This window comes from Pituophis catenifer, unplaced genomic scaffold (genome assembly GCF_029215685.1).
Source record: "Pituophis catenifer annectens isolate HBS135680 unplaced genomic scaffold, rPitCat1.0.hap2 SCAF_7, whole genome shotgun sequence".
In the NCBI taxonomy this organism is placed as follows: Eukaryota; Metazoa; Chordata; class Lepidosauria; order Squamata; family Colubridae; genus Pituophis; species Pituophis catenifer.
In genome coordinates, this window is record NW_027256887.1 from 76,440,667 (window position 1) to 76,466,430 (window position 25,764).

Below are 25,764 nucleotides of genomic sequence, written 5' to 3' on the forward strand. Positions count from 1 at the left end.
AGCCAGGGTAGGCATGGCCAGCTCAAGGTCCCTCGTGTTGGGGGCGCCTGTGGTGGCCTGAGTGCTCTGCCAGCGAAAACAGGCTCCCAAACTCCGTTTTCACCTGCGATGGCCTCCTGTAACTCTCCACCAGCGCAAATGGAGCTTGGGAGGGCCACCCGTGGCCCTTGCGAGCTCCGTTTTTACTGGCAGAGGCATTGCAGGCCGGTCCTTTGCTGTTTCCAGGATGGCCCCGCGGGCCAGATCTTAAGCACCCCCGCAGGCCTTGAGTTTGACACCTCTGCTCAAGACGATGCTATAGGGCACAGGTGTCAAACTTGCGGCATCACATTGCCATCACGTGATGTATCGCGACGTTTTTCCCCTTCATGGAGCTGGGGGTGGGCGTGGCCTGCGCGTGACCCATCTGGCCTGCGGGACACCAGTTTGACACCCCTACTACAGGGCATTGCACACCAAAACAACTAGACAGAAGGACAATTTCCCCCCCCCCCATGCCATTACTCTGCTAATTCCCACAACACTGTCAAATTACCTAATAGGGCTGTATTACTATTATTCTTCTCATCTTTCCTATTACCTATTTCATTATTTTCTTATGACTATAACTTTGTTGCTTGTATCTTATATTGCTTTATTTAGTATCCCTAATATTATTTATTTTGATTGCTTATTTAGTATCCTATGCAGTGGTGAAATGCACTTACCTTTGCTACCGGTTCAGAAATGTGAGCATGTGAGCCTTCTACACATGTGCAGAGGGTCAAAAACGGGACGTAATGACAACCTGGCAGGTGGGAAGAACCTCCTGCCACCAGCCCTACCGGCTCGCGTGAGCAGGATAGATCTGGCCAGATGTCACTGCTGATCCTATGACTATCACTAAGTGTTGTATCTTATGATTTATGATTATGATCATGATTTATCATCTGTTGCTTGTATGTACACTGAGAGCTTATGCACCAGAGACAAATTCTTTGTGTGTCCAATGACACTTGACCAATAAAGAATTCTGTTCTGTTCTGTTCTATTCTGACAATTGCTTCTAAAGACTTAAAATTAGAACTGAAAATAAAGATGCTTGATATGGTTTGGGCTTAATGCCATATTTCATCATTACAATATGCAAACAAACCACTTAGTAGAGGAATCCCCCGATTTTTCAGTACCTACCTTTCTGACTTTTCAGAAATATCATGCCCACACCCCCTTCAAAAAAAGTCTGTTAAATCTGGCTATCATTTGATGCATATATATGTCTAGCTTTCTCTACTCCACTCTTCCCAGCCTAGGGTTACCAGACATATGGCAAAAGGACATGTCCTCCTTTCTGTACTCATGGCCTCCATCCAGCTGGCACAGCTTTAAAATCAAATAGTGTCTGGCTTTTTCAGCGTCTTGGGGACTTGGGGGGAAGGGTTTCACAACAGTAGTCATTCCAACTTTTGTGTATCCTGACCTTGTAAATTGCTCCTTTCTTTCCCTCCTCTGTAGATGGACTCAACAGCCTAGATTTATGTTATGTAATTTATTTTCTGATTCCAGCAAATTGGCTTCAATCCAGCATCTACAAATGTATGATCGCTATAGTCTGTAGATAACATGACTCGTCATGCTTTTTTGGGGGGAGGGAGGGTTGAAATTTGAAAAGCAAGTCACCGTCAATTCTAAATTATTGCTAGCATATGTTCTTGAAAGTAAAGATTTGTTGGAAAAATATTGCAAATGAAAAACCAGTCCTTTTTTTTTATGCTGGAAAAAATAATTTCATATACATGTAGACCTAAGCAGGGGTGAAATGCTATCAGTTCGGACTGGTTCAGCCGAACTGGTAGCGATGGCGGCGGTTGGTTCGGAGAACCGGTCGTGATGGCAGCGAGAGGCTCCGCCCACCCGCCCGGTCATCGTTACTTCCTGGTAACCTGTTTTTTACCCTCTATGCATGCACAGGTTTGCACATGCACAGAGGGTCTGCGCACACATGTGATGCGTGGACACACTTCCGAACCGGTAGGGAAGGCAAGTAGATTTCACCCCTGGGCCTAAGTACTTATTTTTGCAGTTTTGTTTGCTGTAGTTGTTAGTGTATCAGCCAAGAATGGCTTTAAAGTAATGCTCAGTTGATTTTGGTTTGTAAACTGATTTCTGATTTTAGCATATTTATGATTCCAGTTATGGTGGCCTATTAAAATAATCACGCTTAAAATAAAGTGTGAGTCAGTGCAGTATATGAAATCAACCACTGTGATCTGCAAAGAAGTGGTTGATAACTGAGCCATGTTGTGCAAATCCAATCAGCTGTACCTTATTCAGCAAACCATAGTTTAGCATACTGTATGAATCTCCCTGCATCTGCAGGGAAGAAAAGAAAGCTAATGGTAACATATGAGTATAATGCAAAAACTGAAAGCTTGCATATGGGTAGTCCTCGTGTTATGACCATAATGACTCCTGCTTCATCACTGTCATAACTTGTGATAATTGTTGATTATAGATTGGGTCACCCATATGACTGACCTGATTTAACATTTGCTGTGTATCATCTTGTTTCTTCAGTAACTTCTTCTTCTTCCTCTTGTTACTCCTCTTTTCTTCCTTCTTTTTTAAAAAAAACATCCCTTACAATATTTTTATTGTGTCATTCTCTTATTTATTAAATTATTTATATCTATTTTCTAACCAATGATAGAATTGTCCCCATATCTTAAAATATTCTGTGTCTTCTCTTTCTTTAATTTTCAAGGTTAGTCTATTCATTTCTGCACAATCTAATACTTTTTTAATAACTTCCTCTTCCAAAGGGATTTTCTCTGCTTTCCATTTTTGCGCAAATACTATCCTTGCTGCAGTTATTACATGTTTAATCAAATATATATTTTCTTTACTAATTTTCTCTGGAAGGATACCCAATAGGATTAGCTCAGATTTTAAGTCAATACGTTGTTGAATCATTTCTTCCAACCATATCTTAATTTTACTCCAGTAATTTCTAGCTTCTGAAGTTACTGAAGAAACACCGAGATGATACACGGAATGACTGATGTATTATGTGTTTGTTTGGGAATAAAACAATAAAAAACTTTTTACAAAAAAAACACATTTGCTATGGGCTGGTTTTGCTGAAAACTGGAAATAAATGCTGGCTTTGGTCAAAACTTGTAAAAAAACTTGTAAAATACTTGTAAAATACAGTCACATGACTTCAGGGGAGGTCCTGACCATCCAAACTTCAAATATAAATTGCAAGTATCCCCAGGAAGGTCTGCCTTAACTTTGATCAGTCACTAAGCAACTGGTTATAAGCGGAGGACCACCTATAGCTGTAGTGGTAAATTGCATCCTTTGCTTGATGGCATCTTGAGACACCATCATTTTCACATCCTTGTGGTTTACAATGGAGACCGTATAGAAGATCAGGCTGTGTGTGCCAGTGGTAGCAAATACCTCTCTTCAGTCAGCTCTGTAAATTGTTACGTCTTTAAGAGTTGAACTCAGACATGTGAAATTCAATGGTGAAAAAAGTAAGGTTCTACACTTAGGCAAGAAAAGTCAAATGCACAGGTATGGTATAGGTGGTAGCTGGCTCAATAGTGGTAACTGTGAGAGGGATCTTGGAGTCCTAGTGGACAACCATTTAAATATGAGCAGTCTGCTGCACCTGCCAAAAAAGCCAAAACAGTTCTAGGCTGCATAAACAGAGGGATAGAATCAAGATCACGTGAAGTGTTAATACCACTTTATAATGCCTTGGTAAGGCCACACTTGGAATACTGCATCCAGTTTTGGTCACCAAAAACGTAAAAAAGATGTTTAGACCAGTAATGGGTTTAAAATCCCGTTGCTACCAGTTCGCTCGTGGGTGATCGCGTGAGGGCACGGTGCTTCTGTGCATGCACAGAGACATCTGGGCGGGTGGGTAGAGCCCACCACTGGTTTAGACCAGTGGTGGGTTTCAAAAATTTTTACTACCGGTTCTGTGGGTGTGGCATGGCTTGGTGGGTGTGGCTTGGTGGGAATGGCAGGGGAAGGATACTGTAAAATCTCCATTCCCTCCCCACTCCAGTAGAAGGTTACTGCAAAATCCCCATTTCCTCCTGGGACTCGGGAGGCAGAGAATAGATGGAGGTGGGGCCGTTTCTCTGAACTACTCAAAATTTCCGCTACCGGTTCTCCAGAACTGGTCAGAACCTGCTGAAACCCACCTCTGGTTTAGACTCTAGAAAAAGTGCAGAGAAGAGCAGCAAAGATGATTAGGGGCCTGGAGGCTAAAACATGAAGAACGGTTGCAGGAACTGGGTATGTCTAGTTTGATGAAAAGAAGGACTAGGGGAGACATGATAGCAGTGTTCCAATATCTCAGGGGCTGCCACAAAGAAGAGGGAGTCAAGCTATTCTCCAAAGCTCCTGAGGGCAGGACAAGAAGCAATGGGTGGAAACTAATCAAGGAGAGAAGCAACTTAGAACTAAGGAGAAATTTCCTGACAGATAGAACAATTAATCAATGGAACAACTTGCCTCCAGAAGTTGTGAATGCTCCAACACTGGAAGTTTTTAAGAAGATGTTGGATAACCATTTCTCTGAAGTGGTGTAGGGTTTCCTGCCTGAGCAGGGAAGTGGACTAGAAGACCTCTAAGGCCCCTTCCAACTCTGTTATATCTAGAAGTCTCAGCCTGGAAAAAGCTGCCTCCCACACAGCTGATGCTGATTTACTGAAAGCCGCCATCACCTCGACCATGGCTTATTTGCTTTGCAAACCAGAATTGTCTTTTTTGCTTAGTTTCTCTTACACACACACACACACACACGAGCTATCCTACCGTTGTAGGCTATAAATCATCAAGAACCGGGATTTCTTGGACGTCTCTGGATGGGGTTCCCTGCGCGCTAAAGTCGTTTGGACTTTTATTAATTTCCAGGGGACCTGAAACGCATGAAATCGCAGAAGACTTGAAAACGAAGCGAGCCTGCTTTGTATACTTTTGGCGCCCGCGCGCTCTTAATAGCGCTTCTGGAGAAAAGGCAATCCGAATTGGAAGCGTCCCTGGTGTAAACACCTGGCCCCGCGACCAACATGGTACGGCTCCTCCCCTCAAACTGGAAGGCAATGCTGCCCCCTGCCGTCTGCATTGGCGAGTGCAGCCCAGAAAGCGCGCGAGAGGCTAGTTCAAGGCTCCTCCTCCTCCTCCTCCTCCGCTTGCTTTTCGCTTCCAATCATGAGACTCGGGCAGCAAGCGAAGCGGGGCCCCATTTGCCTGCGGGGCTGCGCGGTGGCTGGTCTCGCCTGTGATGGGGGAGGCGGTGAGGCGCCCTGCGGCAGAATGACCGCAGCGAAGCCTCCTGCGCTTCGCTTTAATGCGTCAGAATGCAGAATGACGAGAGTGGGAAGGGATTCCTGGAGGTCTTCTAGTCCAACCCTCCCTTTCTCTCAATCTCTTTTGTGCTTCATTTTCAAAATCGGCTCTGCCTGTAACCGCCAGGGGGTTCCTCGCTTGGAATACTGTCGTTGCTCCCACTGAAGAAGGGGCGAAAATGTTCGGTGTGGTGGTTTTTGCTTTGGCTGGGGGTGGGACAAAGGGGCGACCCTAGAGATAATTGTCTCGGGGCATAATTAAATCCGTGTTCGGTCTTCTCCAATCTGGGGTTTCCTAGATGTGCTGGGATTTCAATTTAGTAATTGGACAGGTAGATTAGTTAGATAGATAAAAAGATGCAACAATATATTTGTTCCTTGATAAAGTACTACAAGCGTCTTAAAGGTGTCATTTCTTAATACAACAGATTTAACTGAATCACTTATCTAAAAAATGTTACCCACTTGGAAGACTGAGATGTTTTCAGAGACAAAGTTTACTATAGCTCATGGAGAAAAATATAAAAGGTGTTTATCATATGAAACCCAAATCGGGGTTTGGGTGGGATTTTACATAGTGAAGAGGGAAAAAAAAGAAAAAGTCTGCTTTTGAAGTGATAATTTTCTCTTCCAGCTACCAACTCTGATAAAACCATATTTTAACACTTGAATACAATCTTTCCCAGATTTTACAGATTGACCTGCCTTGTAACAGATTCATGAGTGGCATAAGAAGGGATATCATTAGCAAATGTCCAGGGCAATGCTTTACCTATTTTTTAAAGAAAGAAAGAAAGAAGGAAGGAAGGAAGGAGAGAGAAAGAAAGAAAGTTCATTCTTTATTGGCCAAGTGTGATTGGACACACAAGGAAATTGTCTTTGGTGCATAAGCTCTCAGTGTACATAAAAAGAAAAGACATTCGTCAAGAATCATAAGGTACAACACTTGATGATAGTCATAGGGTACAAATAAGCAATCGAATTATATTAGGAAACAATATAAATTGTAAGGATACAGCAACAAGTTACAGTCACACAGTCGTAGGTGGGACGATGAGAAGATTAATAGTAATAGTAATGCAGACTTATTGAGTAGTTTGACAGTGTTGAGGGAATTATTTGTTTAGCAGAGTGATGGCGTTCGGGGAAAAACTGTCCTTGTGTCTAGTTGTCTTGGTGTGCAGTGCCCTATAGCATCTTTTTGAGGATAGCAGTTGAAACAATTTATGTCCAGGATGTGAGGGGTCTGTAGATATTTTCACAGCCCTCTTTTTGACTTGTGCAGTATAAAGGTCCTCAATGGAAGGCAGGTTGGTAGTAATTGTTTTTTCCGCAGTTCTAATTATCCTCTGAAGTCTTTTTAACTTTAGCATCGGTATGTGACAAAATAAATCAAGTTGATTATAAGCTGATGGAACTTTTTGATATTTTACCTCTGGGAGTGTGAACAGTACGCTTTGGTACTGTGGTTACCCCTGCATGAAATTTGTTTGTGTTAACAATATGCTTGGAGGCTTATCTGAACCCATTTGAGAGGCGTGACATTGCCACACAGGATTTAGCAGAATTAATAGGGAAAGGGACCTTGGAGGTCTTCTAGTCCAGCCCTCTGCTCAAGCAGGAGATTCTCAAAGACACTTCTAGAAGTGCTAACTTCTGGCACAAAATGCAAGTTGTGATACTGCAAAGCAATTTAGAAGTAGGCTGCTGAAAGAGTGTAAGTAGGACAGATATTTGGAGCTGTGACGTTTAAACTGTGTAACACTTGAAAAGAATAGCTTTGCTATAGAAATAATTTGAAATATTTATGGCATAGTGGCAGCTAAGTCATGCAACTAGCCAGGGTATACAAATAGAAGGAGATATAGAAGGCAGAAGAAAGACAATCCTTTTTCTTGTTTTTCAAAAATATTCTAAAGTAGAGATAGACAAACGTTAGACAAAACACCAGTGTTTTTCAACCTTGGCAACATTAAGATATGTGGGCATGCTGCCTGGGGAATTTTGGGAGTTAAAGTCTGTATATCTTAAAAGTTGTTAATATTGAAAAATACTGTCCTACACGATAGAAATAAAAGCTCTTGAATTTTACCTCTGATAATGCCCTATGAAAGGCTGTATAACCTTAAAAACATGAAAATGATATCAACAGCCTTGAGATTAAAGTTGATTCATCATATATATATATATTTAGAGTGTATCGGACTCCCCACAGAATGAATGTAAAGAATATGGACATTTCTTTTGAAGATGCAAAAAAGTGGAGAGCTAGCTGAGCCACATGATACTTGTGGCCTTGTGAATTTTTGATGCTTTCCTCCAGTGGTGTTTTAATGTACATAACTAGATTCATGGGGAAATCCCAGTGGTGAAATCCATTTTTTTTTACTACCGGTTCTATGGGCCTGGTTTGGTGGGCATGGTGTGGCTTGGTGGGCGTGGCAGGGGAAGGATACTGCAAAATTCCCATTTCCTCCCCACTCCTGGGAAAAGAATATTGCAAAATCTCCATTCCCACCCCACTCTGGGGCCAGCCAGAGGTATTTACCGGTTCTCTGAACTGCTCAAAATTTCCACTACCGTTCTCCAGAACCTGTCAGAACTTACTGGATTTCACCCCTGGGAAATCCCTAAATGTTAAAGATGCTAAAGTGTTGTTGAATTACATACCAAAATGTTATGTCTATAAGGAATTATATTGTACCAGGCATTGTGGGTGCAGAGGGGATGGCAAAGGATTGGTTTTTCTTATCTGTTGTGTTGAAGGCAATATTATCGATAAGTGAAATAATAAAGCAATATGTTCTTCTTTGGCATAGATTTTATGATATTTTAGAATAATATGTTGGTAAGATTAGATAATATTTTGTATTCGATTACAACATACCATTGTAAAGTATTATTTTGTAAACCAGTAATTATGTTTAATTTATATGCTAGATCCTAAGAATCAGATCACTGTAGATTAAAGAATACAGAAGGGATTGTGCATAAATCAATTCCCGAAATATATTTAATTTAGTTTTCTGGGGACAGCCTAAGCAGTCAAAGCAAGGCTTAGGATAAATTTCAACATTTCAAATCTCTGGAAATGAAGTGATTGGCTAATGGGAGTTATGATACCCAATTCCACAGAAATACCCTGAACTTCCTCTTTGAATTAAATTAATGAGCACCATTAAACAATTAGAAATTATTTTTAACATTTCTATTCATGTATGATGGACCAATCCTTCCCTCCATTGTTATTGTTTGGTAATTTAGGGTTGGAAATAAAGTTACTTTCTCATCATGGTCATAGCTGAACGATTGCTGAACAAGGCAGTTGCTAAATAAGGAGCCCCTGTAGAGAATTCTAGAAGACGCATGGTTGGCTGATAGGTGATAGGAGCATTTCAATTAATTTTTTTATTGTATGCTCCATACATATTTTTTGTAATATCTTATTCTTTGGGACCAATCCTAGCAACAACCCTGCTACTCATCAATGTTAGTAGAGACAAGGGGCGCCATGAAGAGGCCTCTGCTTGTTGGGAACCTGTGACCCTCTGTCTTTGGAGAAGGAGAAAATGGAGACAATGGCTACTTGGAATCATCATGTGCTTGGGTATACCTAACTAAGTTGGAAGGGACCTTGGAGGTCTTCTAATTCAAGCAGGAGCAGGAGACCTTACACCATTTCAGAGAAGTATCTCTCCAATCTCTTCTTAAAAACTCCCAATGTCGAAGCATTCACAACTTTTGAAGGCAACCTGTTCCACTGATTAATTGTTCTCACATTTCTCTTTAGTTCTAGGTTGGATCTCTCTTCAATAACTTTCCATCTATTCCTTTTTCTCTTGTCCTCAGCTGCTTTGGAGAATAGATTGAGCCCCTCTTTGTGCCCCTCAAACATTGGAAATCTGCTATCATTTCACCCCGGTCCTTCTCTTTGTTAGATTAAATATACCCAATACTTGCAACCATTCATCATATATTTTAGCCTCCAACTCTCTAATAATCTTCGTTGACCTTTTCTGTACTGTTCCTAGAGTCTCAATATCTTTTTTATAATATAGTGGTGACCCAAAAATGAGTGCAGTATTCCAAGTATGGTCTTACTAAAGCAGTATATAGTGGTAAAAGTCGCATGTCACTTCCCGGATCGATTCTAGAATTGCTTACCTGCAGCAGGAGAAAAAGACACCTTGGAAAGTACTCTATAAAACCTTAAGTCAGGGGTGAAATCCAGCAGATTCTGACAGGTTCTGGAGAACTGGTAGCGGAAGTTTTAAGTAGTTCGGAGAACCGGTAGCAGAAATTTTGAGTACTTGGGAGAACTGGCTGGCCCCAGAGTGGGGTGGGAATGGAGATTTTGCAATATCCTTCCCCCAGGAGCGTGGAGGGAATGGAGACTTTGCAGTATCCTTCCCCTGCCACGTCCACCAAGCCACACCATGCCCACCAAGCCACGCCCACAGAACCGGTAGTAAAAAAATTTGAATTTCACCACTGCCTTAAGTTCATTTTAGAAGATGGAGGGGAGAGAGGAGTCTACAGCCATCCTTCAATGATAATGACTCCAAAGGGTGACAAGTGTACCGGGTGCTTGCCCAGAATGCTTTTACAGTCCTACATAAATGATTGCTAGCATCTTTCCTCCAATAAGATTACTACACCGAATCTTTGTCAGGGCCAGTTCCTCTGAAGGAAGTCACGGGCATGTTTAATTACTGAAATAACTGGCGTGGTCAACCTCACAAATAAAGTAAATCAACTCAGCTCTACAAATAAAATAAATCAACGCTAATTAATAGCGTTAATTCCACGTATTAGTATTTAATGGGTTAAAATGGGTAGCAAAACCCTCGCTTTTTGTATTAATATTCTTTCCAGCCCTTTGTTTCCCCCCAGAGCCATTGTTCTAGAATTCTCTGACCCCCGTGGAAATGCTCAGTTGGTCAAAAGGTCAGTCTCTTTTAGGTCAAAAAGTGGGATGTTTCTGCATTTCTCCCGGAGCAGAATGATGGGGACGGAGGTTCCCATCTGCCTTGCTGACCGGCTGGCCTCTTGTACAGCTAATTGTAGAAATAATAGGGAATGAAGAGATGTCATGAAGAGAGTCTGGACTGCAGGGCCTGGAAATACTTTCTTTCCATTTATCACGGGAAGCCAGCTGATACTCCGGTGCGCATGTGCAATTATAAGAGCCCCACCACAATTAGGCTCCGGCTTTTGAATGAGTGGCTCAGGGACTATAGCCATAAATCACTCAGCCCATTTCTCAGCTGCGTCCTTCCTGTCAGTATCCATTACTAGTGAGGGCCACCTGCTATCCTTCGTAGTCTTTGCCTTCTGTTGTTATCCTGCTTCCAGATTATCCGGCCTTCCTTTTCCCTGCTAGGAACACTCCTAGAGTTGTTTTAGGATCTCTATCTTTCCAGGCCTGGTTTTCTCTTCAACAGAGGCGCCTTTATATTTTCTCGTATATCACCCCTGTTCTTTGTTCTTTTCATATTTGGAATTATAATCCTTGGATGATGACAATACAGGTAGTCCTCGACTTATTTATTAGAATTTGTTAAACAAAAACGAGAACAAGAATAAAAATACAATGACAGGGACGATAGGCGCTTCAGTGCACTTATGCACGACCCCTCTACTGACCACTTAAGTATGATGTAAGGTCCACGGAAGTCAATTTGGGACTGAAACTGTGAAAATTTGTAGCTGAAACAACTGAATCAGGTAGAGCATTCCAGACTTTGACAACTCTGTTACAGAAATCATATTTTTTACAGTCAAGTTTAGAACGATTTACATTGAGTTTAAAGCGCTTGTTGGTGCGCATATTATTGCGATTAAAACAAAAAAAGTTATTTACGGGTAAAACGTTACTACGTATAATTTCATATGCAATACCTAGGTCTGACTGCAAGCGACGCAGTTCTAAGTTATCCAAACCGAGAATTTCGAGCCTAGTAGCATAGGGAATTCTATTGTGTACAGAAGAGTGCAAGACTTTTCTCTTGAAATACTTCTGAACCCGCTCAATTGTACTGCTGTCAGATATATGATGGGGATTCCAAACAGTTAAACAAGACTCTAAGATAGGTCTAGCATAAGTTTTATAAGCTCTAATTAGAAAAACAATGTTTCCAGGAAAAAAAACTGCGCAAAATTAAATTTACAACTCTTAATGCTTTTTTAGCAACGCTGTTACTTTGGAGCATAGATTGTTAGAGATAAGTACATCTAGGTTAGGGGTCAGCAACTTGCGGCTCTGGAGGCTCATGTGGCTCTTTCACCCCTATGCTGCGGCTCCCTGTCACTCAAAATATACGTCATAACCGTCAATGTGCGACACCCGCCGGCCCACGATTTATTGAGCTTTTCAACCCCCGGTAGGCCAACCATGGATAAATCCAAGAAAAGAAAAGTTTCAGAAGAAAATAGAACTACATATGCTAGTTCTGTGGCTGCTCAAGAAATAGGCATGGGAAGAGTTTTGTGGCTCCCGGTGTTTTCTTTTCTGTGGGAAACGGGTCCAAATGGCTCTTTGAGTGTTTAAGGTTGCAGACCCCTGATCTAGGTCCTTGACAAAGTGACGGTCATCAGCTAGTTCAGCGCCACCTAGCTTATACTTGACATTCTGATTAAGTTTACCAATATGTAAGACAAAGCATTTATTGATCGAAATTTGAAGTCGCCAGATAGATGACCAGACAAATAGTCGAGATGTGACTTACAACTCATTCATTTAGCAACCAGAGTTACAATGGCACTGAAAGAAATGACCAAATGACTGGTTTTCACACTTATGACTGCCACAACATCCCCACAGTCACATAATCGAATTTGGTTGTATGGCAACGTGGTGGGTTGCCCCTGGTTCGCACCGGTTCTATAGAACCGGTAGTAAAGCCGGTGGGAGGCTCCGCCCACCGACCCTGATGTCATCAAAATGCGCACGCGGCTCCTCTGCGAACCGGTAGTAAAAGTAAGTAGAACCCACCCCTGCAACTGGCATGTATTTACAACAATTTGTGGTGTTCCGGGGTCATGTGATCGGCATTTGTGACCTTCCCGGAGAGCTTCCAACAATCAATGTCTATGGGGAAGCCAGATTAACTTAATGATTGCATGATTTACTTAATAACTGCAGTGATTCGGTTAACAACCAAGGTGGAAAAGCTGTAAAATTAGACATGACTTACTTAATAATCGCCTTGCATAGCGATGGAAATTCTGGTCCCAACTGAGGATCACCTTTACGTGTTGTTTCCCTCCCCTGTGGCCACCCAGAGAATGAGATCTGAAATATTAATCGAAAAATGGGGGCCTGTTCTTTGGTTAGCAAAATATCACCTCTTAGATGGTGGCTCCTGTGAATAATTAAAGAGTATTTAGGGCCAATTACTTAGGATCGTATTTTTAGTATTCTGAGAGGGACTTGATTGAAATTGGCCCAATGGCACCACTGTGTAGTAGATTAACTCTCGGATCACAATTACTGGTAGTTCTTGATTTACAACCATTCGTTTAGCGATCGTTCAAAGTTACAACGGCACTGAAAAAGGTGACTTATGACCATATTTCACACTTGCGACCTTTGCAGTATCCCCATGGCCACGTGATAAAAATTCGGACACTTGATATCTACCTCATATTTATGACTGTTAAGTGTGCCCCAAATGAACTTTTGTGACTTTTGGACAAGCAAAATCAATGGGGAAGCCAGATTCACTTAACAACCGTGTGACTAACTTAACAACTGAAGTGATTCATTTAACAACGGTGGCAAGAATGGTTGTAAAATGGGTCAAAACTCACTTAACTATCTCACTTAGCAACAGAAATTTTGGGCTCAATTGTGGTTGTAAGTCGAGGACTACCTGTACATGAAAACATTCAGCTTGGGAAAATGGAAACTAGAGCTGGGAGCGTCTTTAATTGGACTAATTTCCAGAATCCTCAAACATATGTCGCCTACATCCCCAATGAGGTTTATTCTGCTTTTAGGACAGAGGTCATGAGTTAAGATCTTGAAAATGCCTTCAATGCTCTCGTTGGAAAAACGATAACAATGCATCTCTGATTCATCTCTTTTAGGAAGCTAGGCTTTCTACCAAGTCAGACTAATATTCCTCTAGATCAATATTGTCTCCACTCTGTAAATAGCACTTTAGGGTTTTAGCCAGGAATCCTTTTGTTTTGTTTTTCTGACCAGGCACTGAACCTCAAACCTTTTGTATGTGAGGCACGTGTTTCCCCACTGAGCTAGGGCCGGTCCTTTCAGTCCAGTCACCAATGGTAGAGATTCATATTGATAAATGCTGATTTTAAGGCAACCATGCTTTCCTATCCTTACTCATCTCTGGATGGGGGAGGGAGGAGGAAAAGAGAGAATTTGCTCTAAATTTGTGTGAAAGCTTAATGCTAATTTTAGCTCGGTTTGCATTAGAGTCTGTTTTTCGACAATTAGGCTGGAGGAAGAGGAGGAGGAGGGGAAGGGGGGGAGGAGGAGGAGAGAAGGAGAAAGAGGAATGGGGGAGGAAATTCATTAGCTGCTTTGCAAGAGAAATAGCATAGAAATCTAACTTCTGCCAGAAACGGTGGACTCCACTTCTGCTCTCTGTTCTCTTCCCTTCCTGACCCCCTTCTCTCCGATTCTCCATGCAGCTTTTAAGGCAAGAGATTTTGACAGAAAGACTCTTTAACTGGATACTGCAGGAAAAGTATTATGCAATCCTGCCAGCAGGCTTGGCACGCTGCCTGGAAGACATCCTTAGGGGTCTTCAAATCTAGCATCAGCTCTTCCAGTAGAGTTTATTGATTATCTTTTCTTTGCAGACAGCAGCATGAAAGAGCAGCTGCCTATAGAAGTGGGCTTCACAGGAGGGAGAAGAAACAAAGATTTCACTTTGCTAGAACTAGACCGCCCCCTCTTCTCCGGCCCAACAGATCTTGTAGAACACACTTCTTTGTAATGCTGGCACTGAGGTGCAGAAGTTTCTATTTTCAATTCTTCCTATGCATCCTCTCCCAACTGCCTTCAAGGAGAGGCAGATACATGCTGCATTAACTCCTCAGTGCCAGGAACGCAACATTTATATAACCCAGGGTTTCTCAAAGGTGCTTTTTCAAAAGGCAACTGGACTTTTTTTTGGTTTTCCTTGAAGACGTTTTGCTGAGAAGCTTCTTCGGTTCTGACTGAATGGTGGGGAATTGTTCTGCCCCAGCTCCGGATCCCAAGGAGTGTGACACACACAAAGCTCCAAAAACTCCGTTTAATACAAACAGACCCCTTTCAAAATGTAGGCTTTCAGTGCAAATGTCCTTATCAGCCTGCTATGACTTACAGAGAATAAACAAAGTCCGACAAGGGTTGGCAAACAGCCCAGAAACCAAGATATAACAAGACACTCACTCTCAAAATGCTCTGTATAGTAATTAAACGTTGTTTCCAGCAGCGTGTGCTATCTGTGAGTGAACTTAAATAGGCTAAGGGAGTGGCCAATTATCCTCAAGCCTTACTCTCGAGGAGACCACCTCCTCCTGAGTAGCCACTCCTGCTTTTTGGCAGCCCTGCATGCTGGAACATTGAGAAGAGGCTCCTCCACTTCACTCTCTTCACTTGAAGGAGCCTCTGGAGGTTCTGAAGGCCCTGGCTGAGTCTCTGCCTCTGGCACCTCATCCTCTTCAGCCTCCTCGCTGTCCGACTTTAGCGCCGGCTGCACAGGCTGCTGGCGCGACACCACACCAGCCGCCTCCTCATTGGGATCAGCCACAATCCGTGCAGGCCGCTGGTGGGCCACAACAGGAATGGAAGGATTTATCTTCCTTGCAGTCATCTGGTCGTTAGCACTCTTTTTGGGAGGTTTATCTGTGCCCTCAGGGTGCAAGTGGATGTGGAACCTTCTGGGAACTGCTGAAAGAACTGTGTTGTAAACAGGAGACAGGTGGTGTCGTATCTCTCCCCCACCTGTTGAGAGAGGGCTGTTCAATCTTAAGATAGATGGCCTCATTGATGTGCTCTTTCAGCAGTTCCAAGAAGTTTCCATAGTCATTTGCACTATTCAGATGACCTGAGGACACAGATAAACCTCCAAATGGCCTCAACGATTCCCAGAAAGAGTGCTAATGATCAGATGACTGCAAGGAATATAAATCCTTCCACGCTCCATCATTCAGTCAGAACTGAAGAAGCTTCTTGGATGAGAAGTGAAACATCTTCAAGGAAAAACAAAGAAAGTCCAGTTGCCTTTTGAAAAAGTACCTTTGGGACAACCATGACCTGGATCACTGAGAATCTCCATTAACACAGGGTTTCACAACCTCAGCTACTTTAAGACACATGGACTTAAACTCCCAGAATTCTCCAGCCAGCATGCTGGCTAGGAAATTCTGGGAGTTGAAGTCTACGCTTCTTAAAGTTTCCAATGTTGGGAAACTCTTGTATAACCAATAGGCCTCCTAATTTCAGTGGGTTTTCAGACCATTAACGTATTCTCAGCATTGCAGCCGAGAAAGTACCATTGGCTACCCAAAGATTTCAACTAAGGATTTCTCAATTTAGCAGCTACGCCACACGGCCTCTTACCAGATTCAGTAATCTCACACATTCTGCTTCTCAGGCCATCAGATTCAGAGCCACTTCTTTGTTTATTTCATTATTATATCTTGCATTTTCGGGAATATTTCAATCCCAAGTAAATTGAGATTCTATGCAGCAACCTTGCCTGTTCTCCCATTTTTTCAGCTCCATATTGCAGCATTTGATTTTAAAAATGTCTGTGTAAGCGCACGTATATATGCAGCGAAGAATAGCCGAGGCATTTTGTTTTTGCACAGAATATGTCAATAAAAGAACAATGCATAAGCTTGTGGCAGGGTGTAAGATGCAGAAAGGAACAGCTTGCACCGAATGGCACAACCTAGTAGTTGGCATTGTGTACAGAAACATCTGCAGAGTATCTGAACTAGATCCTTCCAAGTCCAGATGGGCGATTCCACAGAAAATTGTGGAGGATAACAGAGCTAAGATCCTGTGGGACTTCCTGCTCCAAATGGAGAGGCAACTATTGGCCAATCATCCAGATATCGTTCTAGTTCAGGGGTCTCCAACCTTGGCCACTTTATGACTTGTGGACTGGCTGAGGAATTCTGGGAGTTGAAGTCCACAAGTCATAAAGTGGCCAAGATTGAAGACCTCTGTTCTAGTGGCCAAGGAGCAGAAGACAGCAGTCATGATAGTATGAGAAACTGAGGAAATACCAGCGTCTGAAAGATGAACTAGAGAAGATGTGGAAAGTAAAAAATTAATTAGTCCTAGGGGTGTAAAAACACTTGAAGCTGTGACTCTTAAGCTGGGAGAGTGGCTCCAAAAGGTGCCAGGAACATCAGAGCTCTCTGTCCAGGTGTGGTTTCGTATGCTGCCTGCATCCCATGGATGGGGCTTTACTTGTTTGCATGGCCTGGTTTCTGGCATGCCGCTGACCGAGGCTGGTTCATGGACCGCTGTGGGGGGGGGTTGGGGACCCGTTCTAGGTGGTCTTTAAAAACAGCCCCATGTAGAACCCTCTTTGGGAGGGCAATTTGGACAATAATACCATCTTAATTGGGTTTATAGATTAGTTTTGTTATATGTATTTTACTGTATTTTTAATTATATTGTGGATGCTTGGTGGTGTATTTTTATCTTAGAATTTCTCCTTACTTCTAAGTTGCTTCTCTCCTTAATTAGTTTCCACCCATTGCTGCTTGTCCTACCCTCGGGTGCTTTGGAAAATAGTTTGACGCCCTCTTCTTTGTGGCAGCCCCTGAGATATTGGAACACTGCTATCATGTCTCCCCTAGTCTTTCTTTTCATTAAACTAGACATACCCAGTTCCTACAACCGTTCTTCATGTGTTTTAGCCTCCAGTCTCCTAATCATCTTTGTTGCTCTTCTCTGCACTCTTTCTAGAGTCTCCACATCAATTTACATCGAGGCGACCAAAATTGAATGCAGTATTCCAAGTGTGGCATTACCAAGGCAATATAAAGTGGTATTAACACTTCACATGATCTTGATTCTATCCCTCTGTTTATGCAGCCTAGAACTGTGTTGGCTTTTCTGGCAGCTGCTGCACTCTTGGTAAACTGTGAAGAGTAGTTTGGGACTGCAGGGGTCTATAAATGTGATTAATAAACCAATTAACATTTGTCTGATAAGTAAGCCCAAGCCACAGTTGACTTGAGTTTGCATGTGCTAATTCATAGTCATAGTTTTTGACGGCGGGTACACACAAGACACTGAGCTACAAAACAACTGAGCAACCACATTATCACTATAAATGCAACATTTGAAGTTACAAAAATTTGTTGGGGGGGTTTAAAAAAAAAAACATTGATGTTAGAACTGTTGGTGCCAACAGTGACCGTTTCACAGAAAGAACGTGGAATGGAACCGTTTCATGAAAAGTGCTGTATGTATAATTAACTTCCCACAACTTCCTAGCTTGCCGAGTCCAAATCACTTTTAAGATTCGGTACAATTTATTTTAAAATATAACCGATCTGCCAAACTAAACATACTTTATACAAAAGCCTGAACTGTTTGTTTGTTTTTTTTTTTAAAAAAAAACTCAGTCCTGCATTGTCTACTATTGACAGACTGTGGCTCAGGTCAAGCCTTATTTTAATAGGCTTCATATTTTCTTCAGCCACAGATGTATTATAAATTTAAAAACTCCCACCCGGAGGCCAAGGGGGCGGGATAGAAGCAGCCCTTGCACTTCCCTCCAAGTAAAAGAAGATGGATGTAGTGTCAGGCTCAATTAGATCCAATTGTGCTGGCTTTTGCCAATGAGAACAATGCAGCTTTTGTGACCAGCTCCCAACAGAAAGCATGGAAGGTTTTAAATAAAAGCAGCAGTTTAGGCCAGCCTTCCTCAACTTAAAAAAAAAGATGCGGGGGTGGTGATGGTGGATAGGAATTATGGGAGTTGAAGTCTATGTTGGGACTTCAACTCCCATAATTCCACCATCACCACCCCGACATCTTTTTTTAAAGTTGAAGCACAACTTCTGCATTTGGGAAGATACTAGATTGGAGAAGATTGGAAAAAGACTGCTGCAGTTCTCACTTTCTCTTTAAGGCAACAACAGAATTCCTGGACAAATGTCTCCTCTCCCCATCTCCTTTGTCTTCTTTTAAAGGTGAAAAATGGTCATCTTCTTTTCTCCAGTATTGAAACACTGGAAGTTCAGGTATTAAGGGGACACTGCCCTAGAGGGTTGTGCTGAAGAAGCATTGGTTTCCCCAAACACACACCTGTGACACGGACTTACCTGGAGTGAGTGAGGGAAGACGGGGGAGGATTTGGAGAACAGCGTCAATCCCGGCCTGAGACAGCCCTTGAAATGCAAATGTACAGGAACTCCAGGCCCTCCCCCTCCCCCAGAGGAAAAGCAGCTTAAAAGACAGCCAGGCTGGAGAGGAATGTTAAAAAAAAAAAAGAAAAAAAAGGAAAATAGCCACCCCTCCTCTCTTCCATAGGGACCCTCGCACAGCACGATTCAGTCTGCATGACTGAACAAGCAAGCAAGCAAGCAAGCAAGGACAGCTCCTTTTTTTAACTTTACTGAACAATGGATTTGCCTCTTTCCACCATTTCAAATTCTCTAAGCCCCCCCTTTACCGCCATCCCTAGTTTATTAATAAAGGGGAGAGAAAAATGCTGCGCGGGGAGGGGGTGAATTAGTATTTTGTATTATACTCTGGAAATACTACTTAACCTTCCTCCCAGTTGTTTAAAAACCTTCGGTGGAGAAGTTTAGGGGAAAAAAACTGCTATCAAGAGGAAAAGTCACAGAGGAGTACGAAGGGACCTCCCCAATCCAATTTAGGCTATTTTAACATCCAAATTTGGCATTTATTTTTATTTGAAAGCCTGGATTACAAATATTCTAACCATCCCCCGTTTTTCCAAATTCACTCAACTTACTGTGTAACAAACTAAAAGGAAAAACTACATGTTGTTCTTAGGAACTGAGACAGTGCGTTTCATTGTTATGCCAGGAGGCATTTGCCCAACAGTGCACTAAAAACTATTAGTCGGCAGGGCAGGTACAAATTGTTATGTACAGGTAGGACAATCTAGAAGTTCTAAAGATCCTTTCAAACCAAACCATTTGCTGAACAGTGAACTTCTAATTTGGAAGTTACTTAACCTTTTATGCTCGAAGGACAAAAGCCTTCCAGTGGCTTTGATTCACTAGACCAAATTGCTCATTAACCAAGGAAGGAGGGGACCACAACTCTCCTCACAACTTTGGATATTCCTACCTTTTAAAGGACAAAGACACACATGCAACATATTTTTTTAAAAAACATACTTCATATTTCCTTTTTTATTATATAAATATCAGTTTAGCCTTTTACTGTAAGAATATAAAATGTTTTAAGAGGATCTTTAATTTTATACAAATTCATAAACAGTACATTTATTCCATGATGGGGGCTGTAGTTTCTGGGCTTATCCAAATTTCACATTTCCTAGAACTGTAAGAGAACTGGAAGAATCTACACTGGCCCTTCCTCCCCCATCAATTTTGCTTTCTTCAAAGTTGTCTTGATCCTCCTTTAAAGACAAGCATTAAGAAGTGGCTTTTATTTTAAAGGCAGAACAGAAGTTGACTTGCAGTTGCAAAAGTCAACTTCAAGTCAGTCTGTTCTGCTTGCTCCTCTTTGGGCACTTCCTTACTGGAAGCTACCTACTTTGATCTAAAGTAATTTGAGAAGGGAAGGCATGAGTTTGCATATATTTAAAGAAACAAGAGTTCCTACTTTCACATTTCTTTCATCATTGCCCAATTACTAATTTGGACATCCCCGTGTTTCCATGTCTTTGTGCTATAAGAGTGAGAACACAAATGCACTGGTGGGTTTCCAAAACTAGTCAAAAAAGGAAGAGGCATCAAGTTTATAGGTGACAGACAGGGACAAAATTTCCTAGTCACTTTTCCTTCTCCTCTTCCTATTCCCCCCTCCAAAATCATAAACCCCAGGGGAAATCTTACCAGTCTAGGCACAACATATTTCAGTTTCAACTTTCTCATAAACATTCCAAGGTTGAGGGAAGGAGAAAAAAACAACAACCCATACCCGAGGTAGCCAAATGTTTATATAGCAATAGTAGACTTGAGTTAAAATTCACAAGGGTAGCCACTTCAGCTGTCTTTCAAACTTATTCCATGGATGAAGAGGATAAGAGAACAAATAAAAACAGCTAAGGTATAAAGGGCGGGCGGGAGGGAGGGAGGGAGGGTTGTAGGGCTGTAGAAGGCATTTTGTTGCATTTCTGGTGATGATTAATTCCATCACTCTGCCTCCAATCCTCCCAAAAATGAAATTGTGGCTGTTTTTTTTTTTGTTTTTTTTTTAAAAGATCTGTTTCCCCAAAAGATGAAATAAGTAGGGGGGAGGGGAAGCCACAGAAACAAACTAAAAAAAAAGTAAAAAGATGATTCAACTTTGTAATGGTTCCAGCAGCAAAGAAAAGATGGTGGTGATGTGGGTTGGATACAGCATAAAATGAGTTTCTGAGGGAAATGTGGCCCTCTAAGCAACAATGAGCAAAGTGAACACATGCTCTAGTTGGCATTCCAACTAATGGCATTTCAGAAAAGCCTCTCTTCTCAATAAAAAAGGCTTAATGTTTCTAATCTCAAATTGGAAAAAAAGCAGAAAAGTGGGGAATGGGGGAACACACAAGGGTTCTAGGGTTTAGGAGAGGTAGAACAATTAGGGTCAGGAAAGACTTGTCCTTTTCAGACAGGAAATTTTCTGCCAGTCTGTTGAGCTAAGAAAGACCAATGGCTTGAGTTGGTATAAGGCAATGCCCAAGTCAATTTGATATCTACAGGTTGCCTACGTTATTAAGAAAAGGATGGCACGCTACAAAAAGCACGGTGAGGGGGTTGATGGACAAGCATAGGCGAAAGGGACTAGAAAAAGACGAGACAATTTGCCCAATAAAAGGCAGGTTCTCATGAAATTAGAAAGGGTATAGGGTAGGATTCTTTTATCCCTAGTGCAGAAGTAAGTGAAATCAGATTGGGGTAGAGGGGCTGCGTCCATCCCCAGTGCATAAACGATTGAGAAGCTGCATTTCCAATAAAAAAAATGATACTGTATCCACCCACACGGAAGGCTGCTGTACAGTGCAGTTGTCTCCCTCTAATGCAGAGGAAGGAATTAGGAAAAGTACAGGTAGTCCTCAACTTATGACCAGTTGCTTAGAGACCGAAGTTCCAATGGACTAAGTGGGGTATACTTAAGACCTGTGTTCGAAGTTCTGGCTGCCACCCACCCCCTGCGGGCATGTGATGGTACTCAGCTCAGCAACCGGCCGCATTTATGGCGGATTTGCAAGGGGGCGCAGTCACGTGACCCTATTTTACAAGAGTTTTGCTGAAAAACCCCCATTTGCTTCCAGTTTTCGGCAAACCCGAGCCCATAGAAGACTACTGACTTGCTTAATGACAACAGATTCGGATGACCCCCCACTGCAAAGAAGCTTGTCAAATCAGGGGATCCACTTTATAACCATCATGCAGTTATGACCACGATGGGCAGGCTTCATTATGGCCCTAACTTGAGAACTACCTGTATGGTCCCCCTTTCTCTCACCTCCATTGTGCGGGCACAGAGGCAGGCAAGTAGCCAAGATAGCAATAGCAATAGCACTTAGACTTATATACCACTTCACAGTGCTTTACAGCCCTCTCTAAGCAGTTTACAGAGTCAGCATATTACCCCCAACAATCTGGCTCATCAGTTTACCAACCTCGGAAGGATGGAAGGCTGAAAGATGCTTTCCCTTCCTTCCCCCAACCCCTCGTGGAGGACTACCGCCTCCTCCCCCTCCACTTTTCTCTACTGCAGCAGTCAGTTGGTGAATCCTTCCGGCGGGATGGGGCTCTCCGGGTGTCCCCTCCTCTCACCTTACTTTTTCACTCTCAGTCATTTGCCAGAGTCCCAGATTGAGCACCTTGAGGCAGGGCAACTGAGTGATGCGCTCCAGGCCTCTTTTAGTGATGCGGGTACAGCCATAAAGGTCAATGCCCGTGAGCTGACTAAGGTGCTCTGCGATAAGCTCCAGGCCTTTGTCAGTGATGCGGACACACTGGCCAATGTTGAGGGTGCGCAGTCCATGCATCTGGCGCACCATGCGGTTGATGCCCTCGTCGCTGATGTGGCAAGAGCAAAGGGAGAGAGAGCGCAAGCCATCCAGTCCCTGTGCAATGTAGGCCAAGCTTTGGTCTCCGACTTTGTCACAAAAGGAGACGTCCAAGCCTGAAAGGCGTAAACTGCCCATGGCCAGGTGCATGATACCTGTGTCGCTAATGTTGTCACAGGAGCGTAGGTTCAACGTGCGCAAGCTGCTCATGTGTGACAGGTGCAGCAGCCCCGCATCCGAGATCCCCCCGCAAAAGCTGAGGTTGAGTTGCCGCAGGCGAGTGAGCCCCCGGGCCAGATGCTTGAGGGAGAGGTCGCTGAGCTTCTGGCAGTCCTGCAGCGTCAGCTGTTCCAGTCCCAGGCAACCTTCGGCTGCGCTCCGGGTCATGCCGGCCAAGTGCCCGATGCCCACATCGGACAGGTGGCGGCAGGATCGCAGATTGAGGCTCTTGAGGCGTTGGAGGCCCCAAGCGATGAGCAAGAGGCCCGTGTTGGTGATGTTGCTGCAGCCGCCCAGCTCCAGCACCTCCAGGCCTTTGAGGTACTGGGCGATGCGGCCCAAACTGCTGTCGGTGATCTGCTTGCAGAGGCTGAGGTTCAGAGCGCGCAGGGAGCCGATCTCGGCCACGAAGGCGTGGCCCAGCCCGTTGTCGGTGAGGTTGTAGCAGCCGCTCAGGTTGAGGCTCTCGATCTCCGCCATGCCCTGGATCACGTAGCTCAGGCTCCGCCGCAGCGACAGGATCTGCACCCGGCGAATGCCCCGAGCCGCCAAGCTGGGGAAAAGAGACGGGTTGGCCCGGCGCAGGTGCAGCTTCGCTTCCACGCCCCGCCAGACCGAGCGGTGGTAGGCGGCGTCCCGCCAGGCCGTGCACACCTGCGCCACCCGGCCCTTGTCGCGCACCTCCAGGTAGCCGAAGATCATGGCCAGCAGCTCCGGGAACAGGCACGAGACGTGCGTCTCCATCGCCCGGGCCCGGATCGCCTCCGCCGCGCGGCGCCGCCTCGGGCCCGGCGTCCTTGCGCCGCTCGACCCAGCCTCGGCGCCTTCGCCCTCCGGCCCTCCGGCCTTCACATCATCATCGCGGGCTCGGTCGAAGGGAAGTCCGTCAGGCCTCGGCCGCCCTCGCTCCTCCTCCTCCTCCTCCTCTAGCCGCGCCACGCCAGGCCTCGATCCCGGCCTCGGGCGGCCCCACGCCGCATCGTGCTCAGCCCCGCGGGCGACTCCGTCCTCGGAGCTCTGCTGTTGCTGCCGCCTTTTCCCCTCCTTTGTCTTCCCAGCCGGGGCGGCCCGCCTCCGAGTTGTGACTCTTGCCGCCGCAGCCGCTGTTCTCGGGGACCCGCCTCTCGCCCTCTTCCTCCGGTCGGCAGGTTCCGACTCGCTCGCTGCCTGCCGGGCCCCGGCGCCGCGTTTGAGCCGGGGGGGAGGAAAGGAGGAGGAGGAGAAGGCTGGGCTGGGCCTGGTTGGGCTGCACCACACCTCCCTGCGCCGCCTGCGCAATGGTACGATCCGGAACACTCCGAGCCGTCGCCTTGACAACAGCGCCCCCTTCTCTTTTTATTTTTTTTCCTCCCCTCCCCTCCCCCTCCCTCTCTTCTCCCTTTCGGCTGTCCGGAAGGATTTAACCCTTGCGACGCCCGCGCAAAACCCGGAGGGGACGGATTCCTGCGCGGGACGCATGACAAGGAAAGGCTTATAGAGTTCCCTTGCTGCTTCCGCGGTTGGCCAGGCGGGGGGGAGGGGGGGTTATCCCGCCCGATCTCGAGACGTGTTTTTAAACTGTCGTTTCTCTTCCCCCCCCCCCCCACTTCCACTGCACAACGCGCTGTGACGTGTCAGGTTAGGACGTGAAGCATCGGCGTTGCTAAGGAGATTTTCAAGGAAGGAAGGTGCCAAAAGCACACCGGGAAGGAGGGAGATCTGAGCCTCCCCCCCCATTTTTTCCCCACCCCCTCAGGAATCCTCAGTGGATTTGCCTGGTAGACAGAAATTATTTTTAGTTAGGGCTAAAAAAGAGTCTGTCGGCAATTGATGGTTGCTGGAAGGATGGTTCTTGATTAATTTAAACTGACGTTGGGCAGTTTCATTTGAGGTGAAGGCATTTATTTGTCTTGGAATAAACCAGGGGTCTCCAAACTTGGGACCTTTTAAGACTTGTGGACTTCAACTCCCAGAATTCCCCAGCCAGCCATACAGCCATACTGGCTGGCTGGGGAATTCTGGGAGTTGAAGTCCACAAGTCTTAAAAGGTCCCAAGTTTGGAGACCCCTGGGATAAACCAATTAACTTGACAATTGGTTAACTTGATTAACCAATTAACTTGGCAACTTTTAAGACTGTGGACACCAAACTCCCAGGGGAATTGTGGGAGGTGAGAAGAAGTCCACAGCACCTTAAAAGTTGCCCAGTTTGAAAAACAGAGTTAAAAAAGGGTGTTCCCTTTGAAAAGGGACAAAAACTTGGCAAAAGCAGATGGAGAGAAACAGCCAGGCGCATGGATTGCATTTTTTCAGGAAATAAACCCCCCCCCAAAAAATGTGGGGTTTCGAAAATGGAGGTGGTAGGGAGAATGGGTTAGAAATTAAAATGCAAAAAAAAAAAAAAAAAAAAAAAAAGCAGGGCGGATGCAAGCAAATGCAATTGTGAATGGCTGTTGGGTACAAGGTTGTTTTTGAAAATTAATTGGCTTTGGGACTGGCTGCTCCAAATTGGCCACAGGGGGAGATGGAGTCCAACACATTTCCAGGGGATTCTTTTTTGCGAAGGACTGTCCTGATTATTGATTTTCTATCTACACACGTAATACAGTGTTTCTGGGCAATTGGCTGGGGAATTCTGGGAGACGAAGTCCAAAGTTGCCAAAGTTGAGAAATATCATTCTAGAACCAAACTCCAATATACACTTCAGTCAGCCTGAGAAGGCTTAGCAGCAGATGAGTGGGCCAAATTAAAATTGGTTCTCAAATCCATTTATTTGGGGTATGGTGGTGAATGAAGCTGTTATTGTCCTGCACCCTATGCGTGAAAGTTTGACTGACTGCCGTTCACTTTTCATGTACACTCCTTTTCCAAACTTATAGCCCTTGATAACTGAAATTGGACAAAGGTCTGTTGCTAAAATAATTTCAGATATATGTCTCTGTTAGGTGATACTGAAAGCAAAATGTTAATAATGCTAGCTGTCCCCTATCATTTCAAGAAAAAAAGGG

The 25,764-nt window shown here is 44.1% G+C and overlaps 1 protein-coding gene across 1 annotated transcript; it reads right to left on the bottom strand.

Moving 5' to 3' along the window:
- Positions 1–19,723: 19,723 nt before the first annotated feature.
- FBXL14 (F-box and leucine rich repeat protein 14) lies at positions 19,724–23,958 on the bottom strand. The gene has a single exon (XM_070947380.1). The coding sequence runs from the start codon at positions 23,519–23,521 to the stop codon at positions 22,319–22,321; it is 1,203 nt and encodes a 400-aa protein (XP_070803481.1). The 5' UTR covers positions 23,522–23,958; the 3' UTR covers positions 19,724–22,318.
- Between the last annotated feature and the right edge of the window lie 1,806 nt (positions 23,959–25,764).

Excerpts from the sequence above, each read along its gene's own strand:
- FBXL14 (XM_070947380.1), bottom strand. The coding sequence starts at position 23,521 with ATGGAGACGCACGTCTCGTGCCTGTTCCCGGAGCTGCTGGCCATGATC.